The following is a 25,100-nucleotide window of genomic DNA, read 5'->3' on the forward strand; positions in this document are numbered from 1 at the left end:
GTGGGTTTTGGGGGTGGGGCTGCCCCCTTAGGTACTCCATCCAAAATTTGGCACAGAGAGCACACAAAGTTTCGCTAAAATCACACCACTTATCTCCAAGATCTGGCGTTTCTGGATATTAGGGTAAGGGGGAGGGTCCGTCCCCCCTTCAGATATCAAAACCGTAGTACCCTATTTTCAATCATTCGATTTGGCTGAATTTTTGCACGTGGTATTTTGGTATCACTTCCCACAACTGTGTTAAGTATGATACAAATCGATTCATAATCTGGTATAGCTGTCATATAAACCGATCTTGGATCTTGACTTCTTGAGCCCATAGAGCGCACAATTCTCATCCGATTTGGCTGAAATTTTGTATGAGATGTTTTGTTATGATTTTTAAGAACGGTGCCAAGTATAGCGCAAATCGGTACACAACCTGATAAAGCTGCCATATAAACCGATCTGATATCTTGACTTCTTGAGCCTCTAGGGGGCGCAATTCTCATCCGATTTGAAAGAAATGAAATCATGACCTTCAACATACATGTCTAATATTGTGTGAATCGATAAATAGCTTGATACAGCTCCCATATAAACCTATCTCCCGATTTTGCTTCTTGAGCCCCTATAAGGCGCAATTCTTATCCGAATGAACTAAAATATTACACAATGACTTCTACAATGTTCAGCATTCATTTATGGTCCGAATCGGACTATAACATGATATAGCTCCAATGGCAAAACAGTTCTTATTCAATATTCGTTGTTTGCCTAAAAAGAGCTACTGCTGCGTAGAACTCGACAAATGCGATCCATGGAGGGATTCGGCCCGGCCGAACTTAGCACGCTCTTACTTGTTTATACTAAGCAATTGCAATATCGCTTTTCTAATGTAATAATAAACCAAACATGTATCCAAGCAATGACTCACTTTTATTTGGCTATAAATCAATGATGCACGCTCATTTTATGAAGCTAAAATTGAGGTTAGTTTCTATTGTAAATACAAATTTCAACTTATAGACAAATTTATGAAATAATTTAGAGTAAGGTAAAAATGATTTTTGTTACGGTTAAAATTTGTGTGGGTGCATCCGAAAAGCAATAATCGTTTGTTTATTGATTCATTGTCAATACACATAAGTGACTTAACGTTATGACATTCCTTTTCAATATCAAAATTTTTATCCCATCTGAAAAGAGTGAAGTATGAAATCTCATTCGATCAGTTTATCTAAAAAAACTGCAACAACTTAACATATCTCTTTCGATTCCTTTCATTTCAATTAATTTGTTATTCTGACTTGGTTGTCTTCTTTAAATGGACAGCACAGGGAAGCATGTACTATAGTCAATTGGCTGTAGTCCGTTGCAAGGGAACGTGGACATCGTCTCAACGACATATCACAATTAATTATTTTTCTAATTAAAAATATCGCTTTCAGAGCGATGCTTCTTTGCTATTGTTGAAATAACAAATGAACTTTACTAAAGCTTCTCTGATTTCCTCAAAGGGAGGCGCATATCAATAGAAACCTTAACAAATTGATATGTAAATTGATGTACTTAATTGATGATGTAAAGGGCTTTAGAAATAGTTTTTAACAAATTTAAATAAAATTTAATACGAGTATACATAGCAGCGAACATATAGGTCCTCCTTGGTCAGCAAAACTGGTAATGGAAGAAATAAATTCTTTGATGTATAGGAATGATAATTGTATAATTTCTAAGCAATGTTAAATTATCATATCATCCGTTGTCTGTGTAGCTTTGGTAGCAAGTTGGGGTCCGGTGGTAACGGTTGTATGTTTTTAAGGATACCAACAATTGTTCCACCACTTCTATCAAGTGTATCAATTTAAACTTTTGTGTCTTATGTATTGCCCTCAAAAGAGACCAGCATTTCGATGTAGGCCAAAAATTTTTGGCAAAACAATATTGAGGTTGGTATACAAAAAAAATTCCTCCTTTGCGGTGTCTGTGGGTGAACGAGCGTTTGTCAGTCATTTGGTGATTTTATCGATAGTCGTGGTAAAATATAATATCTATCTTACTATCTTTATGGTTATGTTGTATCTTGGAGTTTTATCAAAATGTGCAAACGCCAACTACTCGCAACCAAAAAAAAAAAAAACGAACTCATCATGGCAACAGTGATTTGTGCTACTTTTATACAAACAATGGGAACGAATAAATATATTCATATACCCGCATACAAATGCAGCTATATATATTAGCTGCGTTTTCGTTTGGTTGTGAACGAAAGACTTTTGATGAATGTTACCTCAAAGGAGTAAATTAATATTTGTAAAGTATGTAACGAAATTCTTGTTTGAACCGTTGTTATTTCACTCCGCAAGAATTTTCCTGTAACTTGTAATAGGTCATTATTTTTGGAAGAAAAATTTAAGTCACTCAAGGATAGCTACGATTGAGGTATCCATTAGGCGGTTGATGATCTGCGTCTGTTTCCAGTGGAGCGGCAGATCTAGAGCCAGGGAGTAGGCTTAGAATGGACACCAAAGACCCAACAGCTGCGGTGGTGGTATCAGGCCGTAACATGTTGTCTGCTACTGAAATCTCGACTGGTGAAGCGGTTGCTCCAGGCTCCACTAGCCGACAGACGAATGGTCAGCAGGGGCTTTTGACGAAGACACCTGGTTTGAGTCTCAAGAACAAGTCCGCATGCCTATTATTTGCCTAGGCCATCGACCTTCCACGGTAAACCAACGCGCTCTTTAAGAGGTTGGAATAATAGAAGATTTCATCGCTCTCAGGTTTATTGAGAGGCTTGGTGCGAATGATCCTAAGTCTCTCATTGATAGGGGGGGAGACTCCCTAAATTGGGCTCGGGAATTCACGGCACAGGCTACCCCAAAGACAACACGTCAGGCTAACCCAAAGACTACACGGAAACTTCACCGCAGTCAGCCAAAAGGCTACGGTCACCTGGAGAGCATCCCATGCTTAAAAGAACTAGGGCGAACAATAGTAAGATGGGTCCAAGAACCTTTGCTAATGTCGCTAAGGACAGTTTGGTGATGGCAGTTGTCGAAAAGAGAGAAGAACAGGGCTGCTAACTTAGGAATAACTGGAGTGGGATAGTCAATGGACTGTCATCAGTATACTCCACTCCACTAGTTTATGACGATACAGGCTGGTATCGAAGCCGAAACAGGCTAATTGCCTTTGAAGATCAACGCTCAATTGAAATGTATTTTTGTGCGCTAAAAAAGATTGGTGAGATTTGGCCAGGGCTGCACTAGATTGAGTCAAGAAGGAAGATATTCCTTCTCGACCAATGGCGCATGCTCGGATACCACGGATTCCCTCAGATCCTGAATCGATACTTGGAAGACTAAGGGAATGTAGTCCCAATCTTTCCATCACCGACTGGAAGATTGGTGTCTGGATGAGGCTGATGGTGACCGGAGATATGCAGTATTCGTTCTAAACTCCGGCTGTCCCGCAGACCTCGAACAAAAAATTGTTTACATAACGTTGCATGGTTAGGTTAGGTTTAAGTGGCAGTCTGCTATCAGACTCACTTAGACGTTTTCGTCTATTGTGAAATCACAGGAACAGAAGAATAAAGATGCCTTCTAGTTTCTACCGTCGAACCATCCAGATAGCATTATAAAGCCCAATAACTTGCGAATGTTCAAATACAAATACAAATTTTGCCCATGAACATTCCACTAACGAACAGGGGCAAACTTCTCACATATCAATGAGTGAAGTCCAATTTAAGTTTAAGCTCAATGATAAGCGTCCTTCTTTTTATAGCCGAGTCCGAACTTGCGAATGTTCACATCTGCTAAACCAGGCATAGAAATGAGAACCTAAAGGTGAACTCCTTCTAAATGCTAGTGCGGGACACACACACAGAAGGTGTTCTATAGTCTCTTTTTCTTCGATGTCCTCACAGCTTCTGTAAAAGTCGTTGCTGACAACTTTCTGTTCTAGCCAATGACAGCAAAGTGGTAGATCTCTTCAAGTCTAGATTAAGTTAGGCAGGCAATCCATTTGAAGACTCACTTAGACAATTTTAAGTTCATTGTGATACCACAGACCAGACCAAGGCCTCTGGCGGGAATCGAACCCACGACCCCGCTCTGGTAATCCGAGTACGCTACCAACTCGGCTACAGGGGCGTCCAACCAGTCAAGCCTAGTTTAGGCCACATAGTTTTCGAATGCTCGCAGCCCCCTCTTTGTGACCATCTATCATTCGTTGTCCTTCGGGTTTGGTCCTGAAAACTTAGCTTACATGTCGCCAGAGGCATACCCACAGATTCCAGTATCCCTGGAATATGTAGGGTAGTTCCTAGTCTCGCAAGCTCGTCTGCTTTACGATTCCCTAGGATATCTCTGTGGCCCGGCACCCAGAACAATTGAATTTTGAACTATTCAGCCATTTTGTTGAGAGATCTGCGACAGTCGAGGGCGGTATTTGAGTTCAGAAATACGATCTTGACCCTTAACCTCACGGCAGTAGTCGCTGCAATTTGGGTAGCCACAATGTCCAGAGGCATAAGATGTAGCATTAAATTCAGTGCATAAGATGGTGTCGTCCCCAGTGCGGCTGTGATGCACAAACAAGCCATCCTTTGGATCCGGTTAAGTATTGAGCAGTATTGAGCAATTGCCACGTTATCAGCTTACACGACCACTTTTACACCATTTTCTTCTAGAGACAATTATGTATTGTTAATGCCTATATTCCACTGCGATCCCTTGAGGAGTTCCTCTGCTGACCCATCTTTTTAGATCCACAGATCCCAAGCCTGCCGTAATCTATATATTAGTAAGTTATTAATAAACTTTCTTACTGTAGAGTTGATGCCTATAAACTCCTACTCCTTCATGATTGACGTCGGCTTTACATTATGGAAAGCACCTTCAATGTCAAGAAATGCTTCCATTGTATATTCCTTGATAGCGAGAGAACCCGTCGACTAGGTCGTGAAGGGCTGTTTCAGTGGATTTGCCTTTACTATATGCATGCTGCTGGCGCAACAGGCGATCTCCAGGAATCTTGGCTTTAAGATATGTTTCAATCAACCTATCAAAAGTCTTCAGCATAAAGGATGAGAGACTAATAGGACAAACATCTTTCGTCTTCGTGTGACAGTGTTTTCCAGCTGTCGGAATGAAAATCACCTTCGTGTCCCCCATCCCACAGGACATTCTGGTACAAGCATAATATATCTCCCTAAGCCTGGGAACCAGTCTATCAGACACAGCATATAATTCAACCGGTGATACATCTCCTGGCGACTGAAATGGCCTGGCGACTTTAGGGAATCGAAACTTCTCATCGCCCAAAGGATTTTCGGCTCAGATACAATTTTCTTAATAGCCTTCCACGAATGCATATCATTGAGAAACTCTTTTGACGCCACGTTGTCCGTTGGCGAATTTAGCGGGAAATGTATATCAACGAGTAGTAATAGTGTTTCCCCTTTACCACTATGTCTATATCCTTCGTAGTTTCCACTTCCTTTTCTGGCCTAGAAGGGATAGTCGTGCAGAATTTGTGCCGAAATTTTTCCCAATCCGTCTTTTTTCTGTTTAGTCGAGCGACCACTTCTACAAGGCTGAAACTAATATAACTATAATCGGAGAAGCTGGTGTCATCCAACATATCAAAGTCGTATATTCTTCCACATATATCTTCCGATACCAAGGTAATATCTAGTACCTCCTGCCTGCCTGCCTTATTACCAGGAAATAAAGGTCGGTTTATCCCCTTTATTACAAATCGCCAGATTGCAACTTATAATATATTCGATAAGCAGCTCACCACTTTCGTTGACATCCGATCTTCCCCATATTTGGTGATGTGCATTAGCATCACTTTTGTAGGACTGCCACAATTTAAATTAAAAGAATATTCTCCGAACTTCGTGTTTCAATCTTAACAATTTCAAACAAACTGGAAATTTTATTTCAATACATAAAAAGTATTTTCTACAATAAATCCAAAGGCTCCTTAGACTATATTATTTTAAAAACTAACAAAGTAAAATACAGTACAAATATTGTGGGGATATAGTCACCACAGTACTCCCCCGCGGAAGAACGCTAGATGCGTTCTGGGATAATGATAACTCTTCCATAGCGCGTTCTTCTAACTTCAGGATTATGTGTAGGTACTTCTGCTGCTGGTGTTGAGTCAGGTTCATGATTCAATATAAATGCGGGCTTAAGTCGATCTATCGATATATTTTGATGCTTTCCATCAATCAGCAAAGTAAAAACCTTTTTGCGTCGATCTAGAATAAGGTAAGGCCCTTTATACTTAGGTTGCAATGGTCTCTTGTTACCATCTTGTCTAATCCAAACATGAGAACAACTCTCTAAATTCTTGTTTATAAAAATAACAGGTTTGTTGTGATGTTTTGGTTCCGTCGATAGCATATTTCTAATAGCAGTTTTAATGTTATAAAGTTGGCTTGTAGGATCCACATTGGAATCTAATTTGAAGAAATCCCCAGGAAGTTGTATAGGTTCACCGTATAATATTTCTGCCGGACATGCTCCAATGTCTTCCTTCGTAACAGATCTGATTCCTAAGAGAACAGTGTTGAGAGTCTTAGTCCATTGAATGTTTTCAGCACATGTTAATCCTGTTTTTAAAACTCTGTGGAAACGCTCGACTAGACCGTTTGATTGTGGATGAAAGGACGTCGTAAAGTTATGTTTTATGCCTAATTTACTTGTTATTTCCTTAAACATGTGGGAAGTAAATTGGCTACCTCTATCAGTGGTAATAGCATTTGGAAGTCCATATCGACAAATCCAGTTATTGTAAAAAGCATTGAAAACGGTTTCAGTTTTAATATCTTTCAAAGGAATCGCCTCTGGCCACCGACTGAAACGATCCAAGCAAGTTAGTAGATACACGTAATCTTCGGATGGAGGCAAAGGTCCGACAATATCCATATGTACCACAGCAAAACGCGAAGTAGTCGGTGGAAACTTACCAAATTCACTTTTTGTATGTTTGTTTACTTTGCAACGCTGGCATTCCAAACAACTTCGAGTCCGTTCATTAATATCTTTGTTCATTGAAGTCCAATAAAATTTCTTTGTTATAAGCTTACGAGTTGCTCGTATTCCAGGATGTGAGAGACTATGAAGGTTATGAAATACCTGTTTGCCAAACTCCTTTGGAAGAATTGGACGGGAAACGCCTTTTGATACATCGCACCATATTCTTATATCCGTGTTTGGTATATTTACTGAAATTATGTTGTCGTTTTCGCGGATAATTTCTTTTAGTTCTGGATCTTCATCTTGAACCTTCGAAAGTTTTTCATAGTCCAATGGCCGTATTTTGATGGCTTCGATTCGTGATAAAGCATCTGCAGTTACGTTTTGAGAACCAGGGATGTACCTTATGTCAGTAGAAAATTGTGCTATAAAATCCAAATGATTTCTCTGCCTAGGAGATGCTTTCTCCAGCTTTTGTTTGAAAGCGAATGTTAGAGGCTTATGGTCAGTTAAAACGATGAATTTTCTTGCCTCCAATAGATAGCGGAAATGTTGCACGCTTTTGAAAATTGCTAAAAGCTCACGATCATAGGTACTATATTTCATTTGTGTAGGCGTTAGTTTTTTAGAGAAAAATCCAAGTGGTTGCCACGATCCATCTACATATTGCTCCAAAACAGCTCCAATCGCATGGTTTGAAGCATCAACTTTTAGCACTAATGAAGCATTTGGAATGGGATGTGTAAGGAACGAGGCATTAGATAAACTTTCTCTGCATTTAATAAACGCTTGCTTCAACTCATCAGACCAATCAATTTCGCGTGTATCATTTTTCTTTGTCTGGCCTTTTAATAAATCGTTTAGAACAGATTGTAGCTGAGCGCCATGAGGAAGAAATTTGCAATAAAAATTTAGTATAGCCAAAAAACGTCGGAGTTCTTTGATTGTTTTGGGCAAGGGAAATGACTTAATAACATCCACTTTTTCTGTAAGAGGTTTAATGCCATCGGGAGTGACATGATGACCAAGAAAATCTATTTCAGTTTGGCCAAATACACATTTTGAGGGATTTATAAAAATTCCGTATTTCTTGAAACGTTCAAATAATATTTTCAAATGTTCCAAATGCTCTTCCTCAGATTTTGAAAAAACACAAACGTCATCTATGTACACAAAAACAAAATGCAGGCCTCTACATACCTCATCAATGAAACGTTGGAAAGTCTGGGCAGCATTGCATAATCCAAATGGCATTCTCAAGAATTCAAATAAGCCAAAAGGAGTTATAACTGCCGTTTTCGGAATATCGTGTGGATGGACAGGGATTTGGTAGAACGCTTTCATTAAATCCAATTTTGAAAATATTCTTACTCCGTTAAGATGCATCTGAAAGTCGGTTAAATAAGGTACGGGATACTTATCTGGAACCGTAATTGTATTGAGAGCTCTGTAATCTCCACATGGTCTCCATTCGCCATTAGGCTTTTTGACCATATGCAGAGGATTTGCCCAGTTGCTTCTGGAAGGTTGTATGATTCCTTTGTTCAGCATATACTGGAACTCTTCTTTAGCTGCTTTAAGTTTTTCAGGATCTAGACGTCTACTTCTGCAGGAAACCGGTGGACCATGTGTTACAATGTGATGATAAATGCCGTGCTCAGAAGAAAAATTTTCGTTATGCATTATTATTTCAGGATATTCTCGAAGAAGCTGATGAAAACTAGTATCTCCAGAAACCATTTTTATACCTATAGAGCCTTCTTTACATAACGATCCACTTACTGCGAGCAGTGTTTGACCATCCACCAGTTTGCGGTTGTTGAGATCTGGCAAAAGATGAAATTGACGAAGGAAATCAGCTCCAATTATAGGACGAGAAACATCAGCTAGTATAAAGCTCCAAGAGAAAGATCTGCGTAAACCCAAATCTAATGAAAGGTTTATTGAGCCAAACGTTTTGATTTCAGTTCCGTTTGCAGCATAAAGTGATAGTTTTTGGGGATTTTTGCGATTTTTGCTAGGATAAACCGATATTTCTGCACCAGTGTCGACTAAAAATTGTATTTTTGATTTCTTATCGGTTATAAAAAGGCGGCCAGAGCATGCACCATCGACACTTTCAGCCGAGATTGGGGTCGATGGAGGAATTAGTTTTTTGTTATACTGAAGCTGCATGGAGGAATACATTTGCGAGCGTTTTCCCCAAAACGAAGATGGTACCAGCACTTGTTTCTATTATTTGATTGCGTACGCGGTTTTGAATAAGAACGTGTTTTTTGTCTGGAACGGTTTTCCAACGCATCAATTCGACCAATGAGTTCATCTATTTTTGTTGACAAATTGCTTGCTGCAACATCCGATTGAACCTCTGACACGAAGCATGTCGTAGAAGTCGAGAGTGTTGCCATGATTCTATCAGCTCGAATTCCCAAATGGTCTATTTCTTGAGAATCGCACACTGCTAATATGCTTCGGACTTTCTCTGGCAAACGCTCAATAAATAAAGTCTTTAAAACTTCATCAGAAATTTTGCCAGCTGACAAAGATTTTAAACGCTGTAGGCAATGTGACGGTTTCTGATCTCCCAATTCTAGACCGCTTAAAACACATTTGATTTGATTTTCTGCCGATTCAGCGAAGGAATCTATTATACGTTTTTTTATGGTTGCATACTTATTGTTATTTGCAGTGTCCATTAGTATATCTTTCACTAAAAACAGTACGGATGGATCCAAATTTGCCACTAGGTATTCATATTTGGTTGAGTCTTGGGTAATCCTATATAAACGAAATGTTGCTTCAACTTGCAAAAACCATATAGCTGGTTCTTCTTTCCAAAAAGGTGGAAGTTTCGCGATTCTTGCCGATTCAATTCCAATATCATTAGAGGGAGGCATATCGCTATTTGCTGGATTGTTTTCTGTTGACATCTCAAAAGGTTGGAAAATTCTTAATTTCGGGGTCACCAAATTGTAGGACTGCCACAATTTAAATTAAAAGAATATTCTCCGAACTTCGTGTTTCAATCTTAACAATTTCAAACAAACTGGAAATTTTATTTCAATACATAAAAAGTATTTTCTACAATAAATCCAAAGGCTCCTTAGACTATATTATTTTAAAAACTAACAAAGTAAAATACAGTACAAATATTGTGGGGATATAGTCACCACACTTTCTACAATGAGGCTCTTCTTCCCTACAGAAGCGGCTTCAATCAGCAACTTAAGGTTTGAAGGTGGCATCTCTGAATCGTGTGCCATATATAGGGAAGCCAGCCAGTAATGAGATTTATTCATATCAAGGCTGGCTACTACTGAATTTTCAGTGCTTGGCGACGGAAGAAGAAAAACTTTTTTACTACAGGTTCTGTGTCTCCCATTCCCCGTACCCTTGAGTAGTTTAAATCCCGGCATTCTTAGTCCACGAACCATTCCTCCACACACCCATGGTTCCTGGATAAGAATCACGTCAAATACCCTTGTCATCAGAAGGACCTTTAGTGCCGCCGAAGCGTTTTTACAATTGTGGAGATTTATCTGTAGAAACCGAACTTTAGACAGGATTGAGAGCTTCCACCACTGATCCTCACAAGATTCGTTAGATCTAGTCATGACGAGCTTCCGTACACATCCAGGTACAGGTGAGAAAGCTGTGGAACCACTCTTCCTTAGAACATGTCATAGTACCTCACAAATGTTGCCAGCATTAGAAGGGGAAAACCACCGCCGACATTTTTTTCTGATGGTCTCGCCAGGATTCGAACCCAGGCGTTCAGCCTCATAGGCGAACATGCTAACCTTTGCGCTATGGTGACCTCCCGAGTAGTATTTTTATACCCTCCACCATAGGATGGGGCTATATTAATTTCGTCATTCTGTTTGTAACTACTCGAAATATTCATCTGAAACCCCATAAAGTATATATATTCTTGATCGTCGCAACATTTTATGTCGATCTAGCCATGTCCGTCCGTCTGTCCGTCCGTCTGTCAGTCGAAAGCACGCTAACTTCCGAAGGAGTAAAGCTAGCCGCTTGAAATTTTGCACAAATACTTCTTATTAGTGTAGGTCGGTGGGTATTGCAAATGGGCCATATCGGTCCATATTTTGATATAGCTGCCATATAAATCGATCTTGGGTCTTGACTTCTTGAGCCTCTAGAGTTCGCAATTCTTATCCGATTGGAATGAAATTTCGCACAACGTGTTTTGTTATGATATCCAACAACTGTGCCAAGTATGGTTTAAATCGGTCCATAACCTGATATAGCTGTCATATAAACCGATCTTGGATCTTGACTTCTTGAGCCTCTAGAGGGCGCAATTCTTATCCGATTTGAATGAATTTTTGCACGAAGTATTTTGTTATGATATCCAACAACTGTGCCAAGTATGGTTCAAATCGGTTCATGACCTTATATAGCTGTCATATAAACAGATCTGGGGACTTGACTTCTTGAGCTTCTAGAGGGCGCAATTCCTATCCGATTTGACTGAAATTTTGCATGACGTTTTATTCTTACCTTCAACAACTGTGTCAAATAAGGTTCAAATCGGTTCATAACCTGATATAGCTGTCATATAAACCGGTCTGGGATCTTGACTTCTTGAGCCTCTAGAGGTCGCAATTGTTATCCGATTTGCCTGAAATGTTGTACGACGGATCCTCTCATGACCATACGTGTTTATTATGGTCTGAATCGGTCTATAGCCCGATACAGCTTCCATATATATCGATCTCTCTATTTTACTACATGAGCCCCCAAAGGGCGCAATTCTTATTCGAATTGGCTGACATTTTATACAGGTCTCCAACGTATAATATAATTGTGGTCTAAACCGGACCATATCTTGATATCGCTCTAATAGCAAAGCAAATCTTTTCTTATATCCTTTTTTGCCTAAGAAGAGACGTCGGGAAAAGAACTCGACAAATGCGATCCATAGCGGAGGTTATATAAGATTCGGCCCGGCCGAACTTAGTACGCTTTTACTTGTTGTTATCTAATTTTGCTAAAATATTAAACATGGATCGATCGATAGTAGTTCCAGTTATTATTTCTTTGCATTTTTATCTACTCCTTATCTATTCCAAGTTTGTATTCTAAGAAATGTAACCAAATTCAACTGCCGTGTAATGAACTTTGTTTTCTTCTTTTTTCTTATTTTCCGACAGCATTCATATTCTCTGCCATGACGAAAAGGCAAAAAATTGTAAAATTACTAAATTTGAGAACTTGCTATGAAATTTGTATAGCATAAAATTCAATAAAACAAAACTGAAAAAACGCGTAATGCACCTTTGATGTAAATTAGATTAACTTGCGAAATTTTCCACAACACCCCATGTCTGTAGTGGGTTTAATTTTTTACAACGCATCCTCTTTGCAATGGAAATCCCCGAGAAACATTAACGCCTGTTGCTTCCAAAATTTTATGAGTGCTGTAGGGCTGTCTATATGACTGAGCATGGAGGCAGCCAACCGGACTCAAATCGATGTTGACACAAAACAAACCCATTCCCCAAACCTATTGCCTGTGTCCCTGCCTTTTCTCATTCTCTATATCCTAATGGATATGATACCCTTAAACGATGCGTAAAATATTCGTTGGCCTTTGCCAGAGTGAAGTACAGTTGCTGTCTATTTATTCGTTCAACAAATTGTTAAAAGAAATTTAATTGTTTGTATTTCCCTTCCTATACCTTTTTATTTTATTCGGTTTATTTTCTCCACCGGAAAGGAGATAGCAAAGAATGGTAGGACACCTTGTGCGTTGCATGTTTTTAATATTTGTCATGAAGTGTCAAAGGACATGCCAATGCTGTCCTACTGAATCGAAGAGTGTCTGCATGGGTGTTGAGGGTTTAAAAAGCAAAGGCACGAAAAGGGCAGACAGTCTTATTAATTATTCTATAATTTAAATTGCGTGCACAGTATTGTGACCATGCCAGGAAAGTGCTTGTGATATGATTGTTGTTGCTCCGATCAAGTATCAATAAAAACAGAGGTTTATACATACAGCACCTCCCACAATGTTCTGTGTTCTCTACCACAGTTTTCTTACACTTGTTGAAATGCTTGAAAAATTGAGTATGAGTATAGTATGGCTTTTAATGGTCCTTCATATTGGGAGAGGGTGAAAACTTGTGCAAGTTTTTGTATAAGAAATTGTAATTTTCCATCCCATTTGGAAAAATTACAATTTCTTTGTTTGGCTGGAGTTCACTTAGTAACAGCAGCGAAAGCTCATCTCATTTGGTTTCATTCGTTTTGTGCCCTTGTTCTCAAGAATGTGATCCCATTTACATATATTGCAGATACCTATTTATTTCTTCGAATTAGGTTGGCAATTACCTCGTTGTGCTAAATTCTCGAAAACGCAAAATTAGTTCATATTCTTGATGAGGTATGTGATGTTCACGCGAGTGATTTTTTACTTAGGCTAACGAGACAAAATATTTAATAACGCATGCTCACGCACGACTTTTCATGTTGACTTATGTTCACACACACTCAGGAAACAAAAATTTTACTCATGTATAGCTCACGAGAAACGTCGGCGTCGAGATAATGAGTAAGAGACTGGTTAGAACATCCAAAGAGTTTCTCCGTAATGTGGGAAATGCTGTCAGGCTCTGCTAGGTTCCGGGCCATCAAGAAGTGGCGGGAAAAGCAGCTGCCGACGAGCTGGCAGTAATTGATCGCTGATTAGCTCTTGTGAGAAAGATGGTCATACCCCCAGCTCAAAAAGACGACAATCTTCATCAAGGGTGAAGGCGGCAAATTCGAGACGGAACGCGTGATGGAAGTTTAAAACAAGCAAAACTAAGATTTGGTCGATGAGAAATGGGAAGTCTTCCACAGGGAGGAGAAGTTGAAAGGAACTTTCCTTGTGGTGTGCGTTGATCAAGCCTCCGTGACAAGTTTGGCTTAGACTGAAGGCATGCTGTATTATGGGACAAAGGCCGCCTTTTTCAAGATTGGGAAGACTAGGATGGGCAAATATCCTTATATTGAGCCATCAGGCAGTGCAGCGGCAGGATACTTAATACCGCCTAGCGAACAGGGGTCCAACGACGAGACAATAGCCGGGTCTCTTAATATTGGGAAGACTAGGATAAGCAAAGGTCTTGATATTGGAACATCAGGCAATGCAGGGACGGGAAACTCAATACACCATCAACGACTTTCTCAAGATTCGGGTGAATGAGACAGGTAAAGAATAAAGGACCAATGATTGAGGTCATCCAGATAAACCTCAATGGAAGCGAGACAGCTACAAATGTTCTGATGGGGAAAATCAGCAAGAGTAAGATTCATATTGCCTTAATTCAGGAGCCTTGAACGACCCGGAACAAAGCTTCTGGACTGAACCATATCAACTACAAATTATTCTATGATAACACTGGAACTTGCCATAAAAATTTGAATTATATATTTTCCCCAGAGCCGTCAATGTCGGATGGATCAGTGATGAGGCAGGGAGACAGACGGTGGCATCACCTTATCTGCCTGTCGACTCTCCGACACCGCCACCTACGTTGGAGCCGCAACGGCTGGTGAGGAAAGCAAAACAGACAGGAATTGAGGTACTAATAGGGTGCGATGCGAACTCTCATCACATTTCGTGGGGTAGTAACAACAACAATAAGCGGGGGAAAGCCTTGGCAGAATTCTTGAATACGAAGGACCTAATAACACTTAATATTGATAACACCGTTACCTTTGTTAATAGGATTAGGGGACAGGTTTTAGATGTAACAATATGTTAGGAAAATCTAATCGCTCAAGTTGGAGGGTCTCCAAGGAGCACTTCTTCTCCAACCATCGCTACATGAGGTTTAGAATAGCACGGCCAGCGCCGAATCCGATAAGCTTTTGTAATAAGTTGAAAACCAACTGGACAAAATTCGGCAGACAACTCAGAAGCAGGCTTGGGCAAGATAATTTAGATTATTCAATCATTGAAGACATTGACGACAATGTCAACGGGATTACGAGAAAGGACATCAGCCTAAGAAAAACCCTGGATGAGCGGAGAGATTCGCAACATATGGAAAGAGGTCCGCAGACTTTTTAACAGAGCACGTCCTTAAAAAAGCGGAAGTATATTGGGATGTGTATTACACACGGCTCAAGGAATACAATAAAATTACCAGAGCGGCAAAACGTGACTCCTGGAAGCTTTTCTGCGAGCAGGTCGATAGCGTAAATGACGCCGCCAAGATAAAAAAGTTTCTCTTAAAGACCCGTGTCCAAACTGAAATATTATGAATGATGATGAAAACCCATTTTCCATAGGATACGACGCGACTCACGGAGACACCGGAATCTTGGAATAATGAGATTGATCGAAGGCTTATCATTACAGAATTTATGGTGAAGGAATGCTTGAGGAGCTTCAGACCATTTAATTCACCCGGACCTGATGGAATATTTCCGGCCACTGCGGTTATGAGACTTAGGGCGATGGGAGAATGGATAGAAGATAGAAGCAGGTCATACCACTGCGGTAAAATTGAGGCGATGATATGAAACTCTGATGGAAAAGAAGAAGTGTCCGGTCGGATACCAGAGATGACACTTGAGGTCGAGTTGGAAACACTGCTCCTAGGGGGACAGTCTTGGACTAATGGAACTCTGGTATTGCCATCTGGGAGATCATGCTATACAGATTGATCAAAGCTAGAGGACAGAGTGAGCCTGGGGGTCTACATTGAGAATCCAGGGACTAAGATCTGACCATAATACGGTCCTGCAGTTGGAGATGCAGGCGATCATGGAATGCGTGAAGTGGGGTAGTGTTCACGCGAGGACGTCGAGTGTGATCATCTTTACGGACAATAAACTGGCCATCAGAGCAATAACAACCAGGACGGTAAGGTCACGAACAGTCTTGCAGTGTAAGAAGGAGATAAAGAGTCCAAACCCAATCAAAGCGTCAAGAGTCACCGTCAAGTTGTTTTACATGCATTTTTTATGGAAAAGCAAAAAACCGCCGCGGCTAGAGTCAGAGTTTAGCGTCATGACGCTGAAATAGAAACTATTCTATTTTGACAGCGTCGCTCTCAATGTTCTCTTCTTTCAGCATATTTCTCACTGAAAATATTACCACATTTTTATAAAAATTCGTTATGTTGCCAACAATTTTCAGAGAATTTTACTAAAAGTATGGTAACCTTAGGCTATTACTGAAAATTAAGAAGGAGGTCAGTATAGCTTTTGGTATCATAACGGGATACATTCGAGCTCGCTTATGCAAAATCCGTGTGGTAAGTGATAGTATGTGTAGGGCATGTGGGGAAGATGATAAGACGTTGTAGCATTTCCTATGTCATTGTGCGGCTTTCACGGCTAACAGAAATCGGCACTTAGATGGAGACACAATACCAGGCATGAACCAACTTAGGGGCGTGGTATGGAAAACAATTAAGGATTTTGTAAGTATCACGGAATTCCTAAATCAAGTTTTTTCGTGGAAACTTTTTAGTATTTAGGGCGCACAACGAGCCGATTACTGGCTGGGGTGTATGCCTATTGTAGCATGGGGCGGATTAATATCGGCTCCCTTTTTTGAACCTAGCCTTACCTAATCTAATCTAAACGAGTTATTTTCGATAGGGCCTAACATTAAAAATGCACCAGCAAATTTTATGAAACTCAAAAAGTCAGCTCAGAGTTTTAGGGGTCGGGCTTACGACATTCTAGTGTTATGTAGAGACCTGAATAAGCAGACCTGGCAATATTTTCACCAGTGAGAATTTCCTCCAGATCCGCTTGTTTCCTTTCTGCTAGTCTCACACTCATTATGTTTGTCTGACAACGATGGTCAAGAATTTATATTTACTTTATGTCACCCAAAAGGAAATGAGTCGAAGAAAATACTCCTTGCCCCGATGATAAAACGCCGCAGTAGCAATACATTTCCCTATACAAATTTATACTTGGGTACCAGAAAATTGTTCAAACATTAAACCGATAGCGTGCTGAAGATATGGAAAGAACAGGCATTAGCTCGTCTGCACTATCTGGCTGGAACCACTCTTGATTCGAAACTCAGCATACTATGGCCCGTACACAAGAAAGAAGACAAGACAGAATGTGCAAACTACAGAGGGATAAGTCTCCTTCCCATCGCATACAAGATACTCTCGTGTGAAAGATTAAAACCTAATATCAGTGAGATAATTGGGTCCTATCAATGTGGCTTTGTGGTTAAGTGTTTCCCAAACATCCCATTATGGAACAAATTAGAGGAAAACTAACTTTTCACAACTTCAATTGAGTGCTGCCCGATTCAAATTTAAGCTGAATGATATGGAAGGCCACCGTGGCGCAGAGGTTAGCATGTCCGCCTATGACGCCGAACACCTGGGTTCACATTCCGGCGTGAACTTCAACAAAATTTTCAGCGGTGGTTATGCAGGCTACAATTGTAAGGTATCATGCCATGTTAAAACTTCTCTACCAAGTCGTGTCAGTATGCGGCACGCCGTTCGCATTCGACATAAAAAAGGAGGCCCCTTATCATTGAACTTAAACTTTAATCGGACTGCACTCATTAATATGAGTATCCGCTATTCCTTAATGGAATGTTCATGGGAAAATTAGTATTTAGGAGATTAGGGGACCTCCTGTTTAATGCCAAGCCTAACGGCGTGTCATTTAAAAGTGACACCTCTTTGTTGAGAAGTTGTATTTGGCTGAAATACTCACAAATGTTGCCAGCATTTGGTGAGGGTATTACCACCGCTGAAAAATGTTTTAAGGTGTACTCGCCGGCAGGATTTGAACTTGGTCGTTTGGGCACAATAGGTGGGCATGCGAACCTATGTACCACGGTGGCTCCCAATATAGCTTTAGACTTGTTAAATCCATCATAGACCAGATATCGACACTGCCTCAAATCCTGAAAAAGGCCAGAGAAGGACAGGTCAAAAAATATTACTCACATCACCTCACGCGCTACTTTTTTATGTCAAATCACGCGAGTTACGACACCCACCTTATTGTCTCCACCAAAACCAGTTACGACACCCACCTTATTATCTCCACCAAAACCACCGAGAACGTTAACCTATTGATTTAGGTCATAATTAACGCTGAATAACCAATAAATATATTTGTCTCATATAACCAATATCATTGTTAGCAATAAGAACACCAACTAATTAATAAGAAGTTGTTTTGTAACTTTTATTGTATAATTCCAAGAAATCTAGCTTTTACTTTAATCATCATTTATTATATTGTAACTTAGTTTTCTTTAAGATTTAAAATGAAAATAAAAATTATTCTTTGTTCAGACTTCAAATTGCAAAGAGTTATTTTTTTTTTAACCACGGAGGTTCCACCATCCTTATCTGGCGCAGTCGGCAGTTCAGTGGACAATCTCGTTGTCCCTTGGAGGAAACACGAAAACACACATCAAGCCAACAACGAGATAGTGGGTATCAACCCTTTATCCACTGGAACCTAGGAGGACACAACAAATCACAACATGACGAAATCAACAAGGAGAACGAGCATCACTAACTTCCTGATCGGGCTTATGTAAGTGTTTGTGTGTGTGTGGAAAAGAAAATAATAATAAAAAAAAAAAAAAAAAAAAAAAAAAAAAAAAATAAATAAAAATGGAACTAAGATTATTTTAAGTAAATTAAGAAAAATATAATATCAAAAAAAAAAAAAAAAAAAAAAAAAAAAAAAAAAAAAAAAAAATCGGAATAGTTGTGAAAAACTCTAAAGAAACATCTTTACCTTTTAAACGCAATTTGAAGGTTAATTTTTTTTTCTGTACCAACCTTTAGAACAGTGTCGAAGGTATATCGACAAAACAAAAAAAAAAAAAAGAAAAAGAAGAATTTGTGTGGTCAGACCGAGAAGTGAAAGTCGATCCTTGTCATAGACCTTGAATGATCATCATTGGCTTATTCGACAGGAGTACAGAAGGAATATCTGTATAGTGGCACCCACTACTCAATAGTCCACAAATTTCTTCTATTAGATAGAAGAAGAGATAGACAAAATATAAGTTTTTTTTCCCCTCTCTCTCGAATATATATAAGCGAACAAATTGTGAAATCAAGAAATATCGGTACTTATGCCCGACAAAAAAAATCAGAAACAGAAACTTCGATTTATCCCTTATAAATTGAGAAAATTTACTAGCCTAACCTCCATCGCCGGAAGAGACAGTGAATCCCTCGCAGAGGATCCGGACGAAGGTATTGACAAAAGTAACCAGACCCTCACAAATTCTAACAGTACTATTGACGGAGGTGATTTGACCACTTTTGAAGGTAGCTCGTGTTCCATTTTAGATCAAATGAATCAATCGACGCAACCAACTCAAGGCCCGGCAACCAATCAGGTCGAGATTTTCAACTCACTGAGAATCCCCGACGCGATTAAGGATTTGCCTAAATTCGACGGAAACCAAAAACTCCTGTACGAATTCCTCAATAACGTTGAGGAGATCCTATTATATATACGTGGCACGGACAACACTCCGTATGGCCAGATTTTACTAAGGGCCATACGAAACAAAATTGAGGGACAGGCCAATGAGGTCCTCAATATGTACGGAACTCCACTCATTTGGGATGACATAAAGAATAACCTCATACTTCACTACTCAGACAAACGGACTGAGACATCCCTAATAAGAGACTTACACAATGTCAGGCAGTATAATAAGGCTATCGAGCCATTCTACGGAGAGATTATAGAAATTCAATCTTCTCTTTGTAATAACATACTTATTCATGAAAAAGACCCTGGAGTAATAAACGCAAAGAAATCCCTCTATTCCGAGATGTGTTTAAACTCTTTCCTTAGTGGCCTAAATGAACCACTTGGATCTAGGGTAAGAGCGATGCAACCGCGTTCACTGGCTGAGGCATTATCTTGTTGTGTCAAGGAGCAGAATATATCATACCAGAGGGCACCACAGACAAATAGGGTCGGATACCATACACAGTACAGACCGTATGAGAACCGTTTTCAACAGAACAGGAATCGCAATCAGAATTGGCAACGAAATCAGGATTACGGGAATACTAGACACTTGCCTCCAGTGGACAAGCGACCCCAATCAAACCAGTTCGACCGAAATTTCACCCCTCAGGTCCATTTTAATAGAAACAGGAATAGTATTACGGTTCTTAAAGCATTCAAGAATTTTATTAGTTCCTTTGGTATACCCAAAATGGTTGTCTGTGACCAAGGCTCCGAATTCGTTGCAAACATCTTCAAAGATTTCTGCAGACAATTCCAAATAGAATTACACTTTACATCTTTCCAACAGACTAGCAGTAATTCACCTGTAGAAAGGTTACACTCCACACTTACTGAAATATACAGACTAATACTATCTAAGAGAAAGGAAAAGGGATTCTCAACAGAACACGAGGAAATACTGTCTGAAACATTGATAACGTACAATAACGCTATTCATTCCACGACCAAACACACACCCTACGAGTTATTTTTTTGGACGACCATACAAATTCATGAAGACATTAAATTTTTCAAACGAACATGACTATTTAACGAAACTAAATACTTTCCTTGACGAACTATACCCCGAAATTCAAAAACATGTCCGAGACACAACAAAGACAAGAATCGAAAACCTGAATGATTCTAGAGAGGATCCTGAAGACGTCACTGATGGCCAAATCGTTTTCAGGAAAGAATCAAGAAGAAACAAATTGACGCCTAGATATTCAAAGCAAACAGTTGAAAAAGATGGCAAATTTACCATTCTTATTAAAGGGCAAAAGAAATTACATAAATGTAGATTAAGGAAACAACATAAAAAATAAAAAAAAAAAAAAAAAAAAATAAATAAATAAATAAATAAAAACTAAAATTTTAATTGTATCAAGAATTATTATAGCCTTTGCAAAAAGAAAAAGAAATGTCCTATACTATTACTACATGTTTAGTACATAAATAAACAAATAAACAATAATTCAGTAAATTAATATGAATATATACTAGGGATAGAACATTGACCAGAACTACCCTCACGCTCTTCTCACACAAACTAACACTAATCTTTCACTTTTAGAATTCCTTCAATTCAGGCACAAATAATCGAGGTACACAACTTGCCAACACACCAAAGCATTTTACCACTGCGTTTAGGCCCCGCAAGATTCGTCACAAATCTCAACAGCTTTATTCACATCATTAATCTTGAAAACTACAAAACAAACATTGACGTTATAGAATACAATCTTGACCTTTTCGAGAAACATATATTTGAACCTAACATCGTAAGAATAACTAAGCTAAAACTTGCAGAATTAAAGACCAAGTTTTTAGCATTATACCCAATTAAAAGACAGAGAAGAGGGCTAATAAATGGACTAGGTTCCGTGATTAAATTCATAACGGGTAACATGGATGACCAAGACGCTAGAACAATAAATCAACAGATAGAAAACATTTACTCAAACCTAAACAACGTTACATATACACTTTCACACGAACATTCAATCAACTTTAAAATGATTGAAAGATTCAATAACATAACATCCCACATAAATAACGAACAGCACACAATAGAAAGATACATGTTGAGCACAACTAATAAAATAAAACAGGAAGAGGACATACTATTACAAACACAATACCTCAACCAGATAAACTACAACATCGACCTTCTAACACACCACTTAACAAACATAGCTGAGGCAGTAGTTCTGTCAAAACTAAATATAATTTCAAGATTCCTCCTCAGCCCGGAAGAACTCGAAAACATAGAAGTCAAATTAAAACAAAAAAATATTGAAGTCAGATCTATCGAAAATATTTATGAAATGCTAGGCATGCAAGCCTACTACAATGAAACAAATATCATTTTTAATATTCTTGTACCGAATGTCTCTGAAGAAGACTATTTTCTATACCACATAATTCCTTTACCAATAAACATAACTAAGTTAATAATAACAGAACCATATATATTGTTTAATGAAAATTCCACACACCATCACAAAACACTTTGCCCATCGATCGAAGGAACATATTATTGCGGTATACCGATCCGACAGGAAGAAACCAAATACTCGTTATGTATTGGAAACTTAATAAACAATAAAGAAGCAAATTGCCCAATTAGTGACGTTGGAAAAAGGGAATCGATCACACAAGTGGAACAAAACCTAATACTTTTTATACACTCACCAGAGACACTAATAAATTCTACTTGCAGTATCAAAACTCTCACAGTAAAAGACACAGCCCTTGTGCGTTTCCAGAACTGTGACGTCTCAATAAATGGTATAACATACCACGATGATACCGATGCATATTGGGATCAACTCCACATACCCCCGTTACCAAACAGCAACATTTCCGTAAACTCCACAATCGAAATACTTAGTCTTCAAAAACTCGAGGATTTCAACTTTCTAACCAACAACAGAATTAGCAACCTGGAAATAACCACTACAACAGTTCACTCAGTCACAACAACAACAACATTAGTATGCACAATAGTAGTCATTACCATACTCATCATTGTCATTAAACGAAAAAATACGTACAAACACCACTTTCCACCTCCACAGCCTATCACTCCGACCACAACATCTTCATTGTGGCCGTCGCTCTATCTTAAGGGGGGAGGAGTTACGACACCCACCTTATTGTCTCCACCAAAACCAGTTACGACACCCACCTTATTATCTCCACCAAAACCACCGAGAACGTTAACCTATTGATTTAGGTCATAATTAACGCTGAATAACCAATAAATATATTTGTCTCATATAACCAATATCATTGTTAGCAATAAGAACACCAACTAATTAATAAGAAATTGTTTTGTAACTTTTATTGTATAATTCCAAGAAATCTAGCTTTTACTTTAATCATCATTTATTATATTGTAACTTAGTTTTCTTTAAGATTTAAAATGAAAATAAAAATTATTCTTTGTTCAGACTTCAAATTGCAAAGAGTTATTTTTTTTTTAACCACGGAGGTTCCACCATCCTTATCTCGCGCGATTCACCAAAAAATCATGATTCACGAGGCACTTACGACTAACGAGACACTTACGACTCACGAGTAACGGTGAAACAAATACTTTTCCATGAAGCGAATAATATTTTTTTTCATTGCGTTTCCTATCATATAGCATTTGAATATAAAAATATTAATGTATAAACGTATCAGCCCTGCATGGCCACCTATTTGTTTTGCATTTGTATGCATCTGTAGACAAATTCGTACGTTGAAAACACGCGGTATTTGAAACTTTACTCGTGAGTGTTTTGAGAGCGTCTCGTGAGCAATGAGAGTCTCATGACTCGTAAATTTCTCATCAGTAGTGATTAGTGTCGTGAGCATTTCACACACTCACGCACGAAGAATTTTAATCCCACTCATGAATCACGTGATTCACGACTCACATGCAAAACTCTACTCCGAACCTTTCAGACAAGGAGACAGCCTATCGTGTGATCTCTTTAATTTCCTGCTGGAGAAGATTGTACGAGATGCAGATGTGAATAGATATTGCACGCTACTCACAAGAAACACATGTTACCTGCCTATGCAGACGACATCGATATCATGGGTCGGTCAGCGGAAGAAAAAACTGCAACCTTTGAAAGAATCGAAGGAGAGTCAGTGAATGTGGGCCTGGGAGTTAATGGATGGTATCAACGCCCTTAACGCCCGAGCACATAATTAGAATGAAGACAGTTAGGAACCACAACTTTGCGATAGTCAGCAACTTTATCTACCTCGGCACCACCGGTCTGGTGAACGAGTAACACCAGTTTTCTACAATAATAAAGCGAAGTGCTTTACTGGCAAAACGTTGCTAGTTTGGATGAAGCAAGCAGTTTAGAAACAAGGCCATCTCTCGACTGGCAAAGATTACACTATACAAGACACCGATACTATTCGTGTTGTTATATGGTTCCAAGGTATGGGTACTTGTGAACGTAGACAAGGCACTGCTTAGAGCGTTTGAGAGAAAGATTATTCGTAAAATTTTTGGATTAGTTTGCATTGTCGGAGAGTATGTCTATTAATTTTTTTTTTACAATTTTTTCAAATTGAATTTTCTTTTCAGAAAATTGTAGGGATTTTTAAGCACTATCCACAAAAAGATTTGGAAATCTGACCATAAAAGGAGATTTTTCAGCTGCAACAAATTTTGGAAATACCGAGGTGACCAAAATTAGGGGTCTGCCAAAAGACGGCCAAAGAGATAGCTCTACCCGTTCTCACACGTCATATATTTTGCTGTTTTGTTTTTCGGGTCTAACCCTCTGTGCGACCTTAGTTAAACATATCAAAATACAACGATTGTGTTGGCTAAGTCATGTTGTCAGAATGAATGAAAAATCTCCAGCGAAGAAATCTTTTGACGGCGATCACTGTGATGTGTAGAAAGTCAACTGGTGAAAGCCATCACGAAACTTGGTGTCAGAAATTTTGGAAGGAACACTGAAGATCGAGACGCCTGCAACGTTCTTCTAACTTCAGCTAATGGGAATAATGTTCTGTCGTAGCCAGTGGAAGTAAAATAATGTGTGTATAACTTATTGTTTATTAGCCTTAAAAACAATCTGTTAACGTTTTTATACGCTCCACCATAGGATGGGGGTATACTAATTTCGTCATTCTGTTTGTAACACCTCGAAATATGCGTCTGAGACCCCATAAAGTATATATATTCTTGATCGTCATGTCATTTTAAGTCAATCTAGCTATATCCGTCCGTCGATCCGTCTGTTTGTCTGTCTGTCGAAAGCACGCTAACTTTCGAAGGAGTAAAGATAGCCGCTTGAAATTTTGTACAAATACTTTTGAATAGTGTAGGTCGGTTGGGATTTTAAATGGGCCAAACGGTCCATCTTTTGATATAGCTGCCATATAAACCGATTTTGGGTCTTGACTTCTTGAGCCTCTAGAGGGCTCAATTCTCATCCGATTTGACTGATATTTTGCAAGTGTTGTGTATCACTTCCAACAACTTTGTTAAATATGATTCAAATCGGTTCATAATCTGGTATAGCTGTCATATAATCCGATCTTGGATCTTGACTTCATGAGCCAATAGAGCGCGCAATTCTTATC

The 25,100-nt window shown here is 39.0% G+C and overlaps 2 protein-coding genes across 2 annotated transcripts in view; both read left to right on the forward strand.

Annotated features, from left to right (window-relative positions):
* The window catches only part of LOC106084867 (uncharacterized), a 105,487-nt gene that overhangs the window by 12,886 nt on the left and 67,501 nt on the right, over window positions 1-25,100 (forward strand). The window lies entirely within an intron of this gene.
* On the forward strand, window positions 20,860-22,982 carry LOC131995953 (uncharacterized). Its single transcript, XM_059365301.1, has 2 exons — window positions 20,860-22,489; window positions 22,574-22,982. Exons 1-2 carry the CDS (start codon window positions 21,401-21,403, stop codon window positions 22,724-22,726), a joined length of 1,242 nt encoding a protein of 413 aa, XP_059221284.1. The 5' UTR covers window positions 20,860-21,400; the 3' UTR covers window positions 22,727-22,982.

This window comes from Stomoxys calcitrans, chromosome 3, assembly GCF_963082655.1.
Source record: "Stomoxys calcitrans chromosome 3, idStoCalc2.1, whole genome shotgun sequence".
NCBI lineage: Eukaryota > Metazoa > Arthropoda > Insecta > Diptera > Muscidae > Stomoxys > Stomoxys calcitrans.

Bases quoted from the DNA above. Each gene is read 5' to 3' on its own strand.
- LOC131995953 (XM_059365301.1), top strand. From the start codon at position 21,401: ATGGATGACCAAGACGCTAGAACAATAAATCAACAGATAGAAAACATT. The intron at 22,490-22,573 runs GTATGCACAATA...CCACCTCCACAG, and splicing joins TCACAACAACAACAACATTA to CCTATCACTCCGACCACAAC.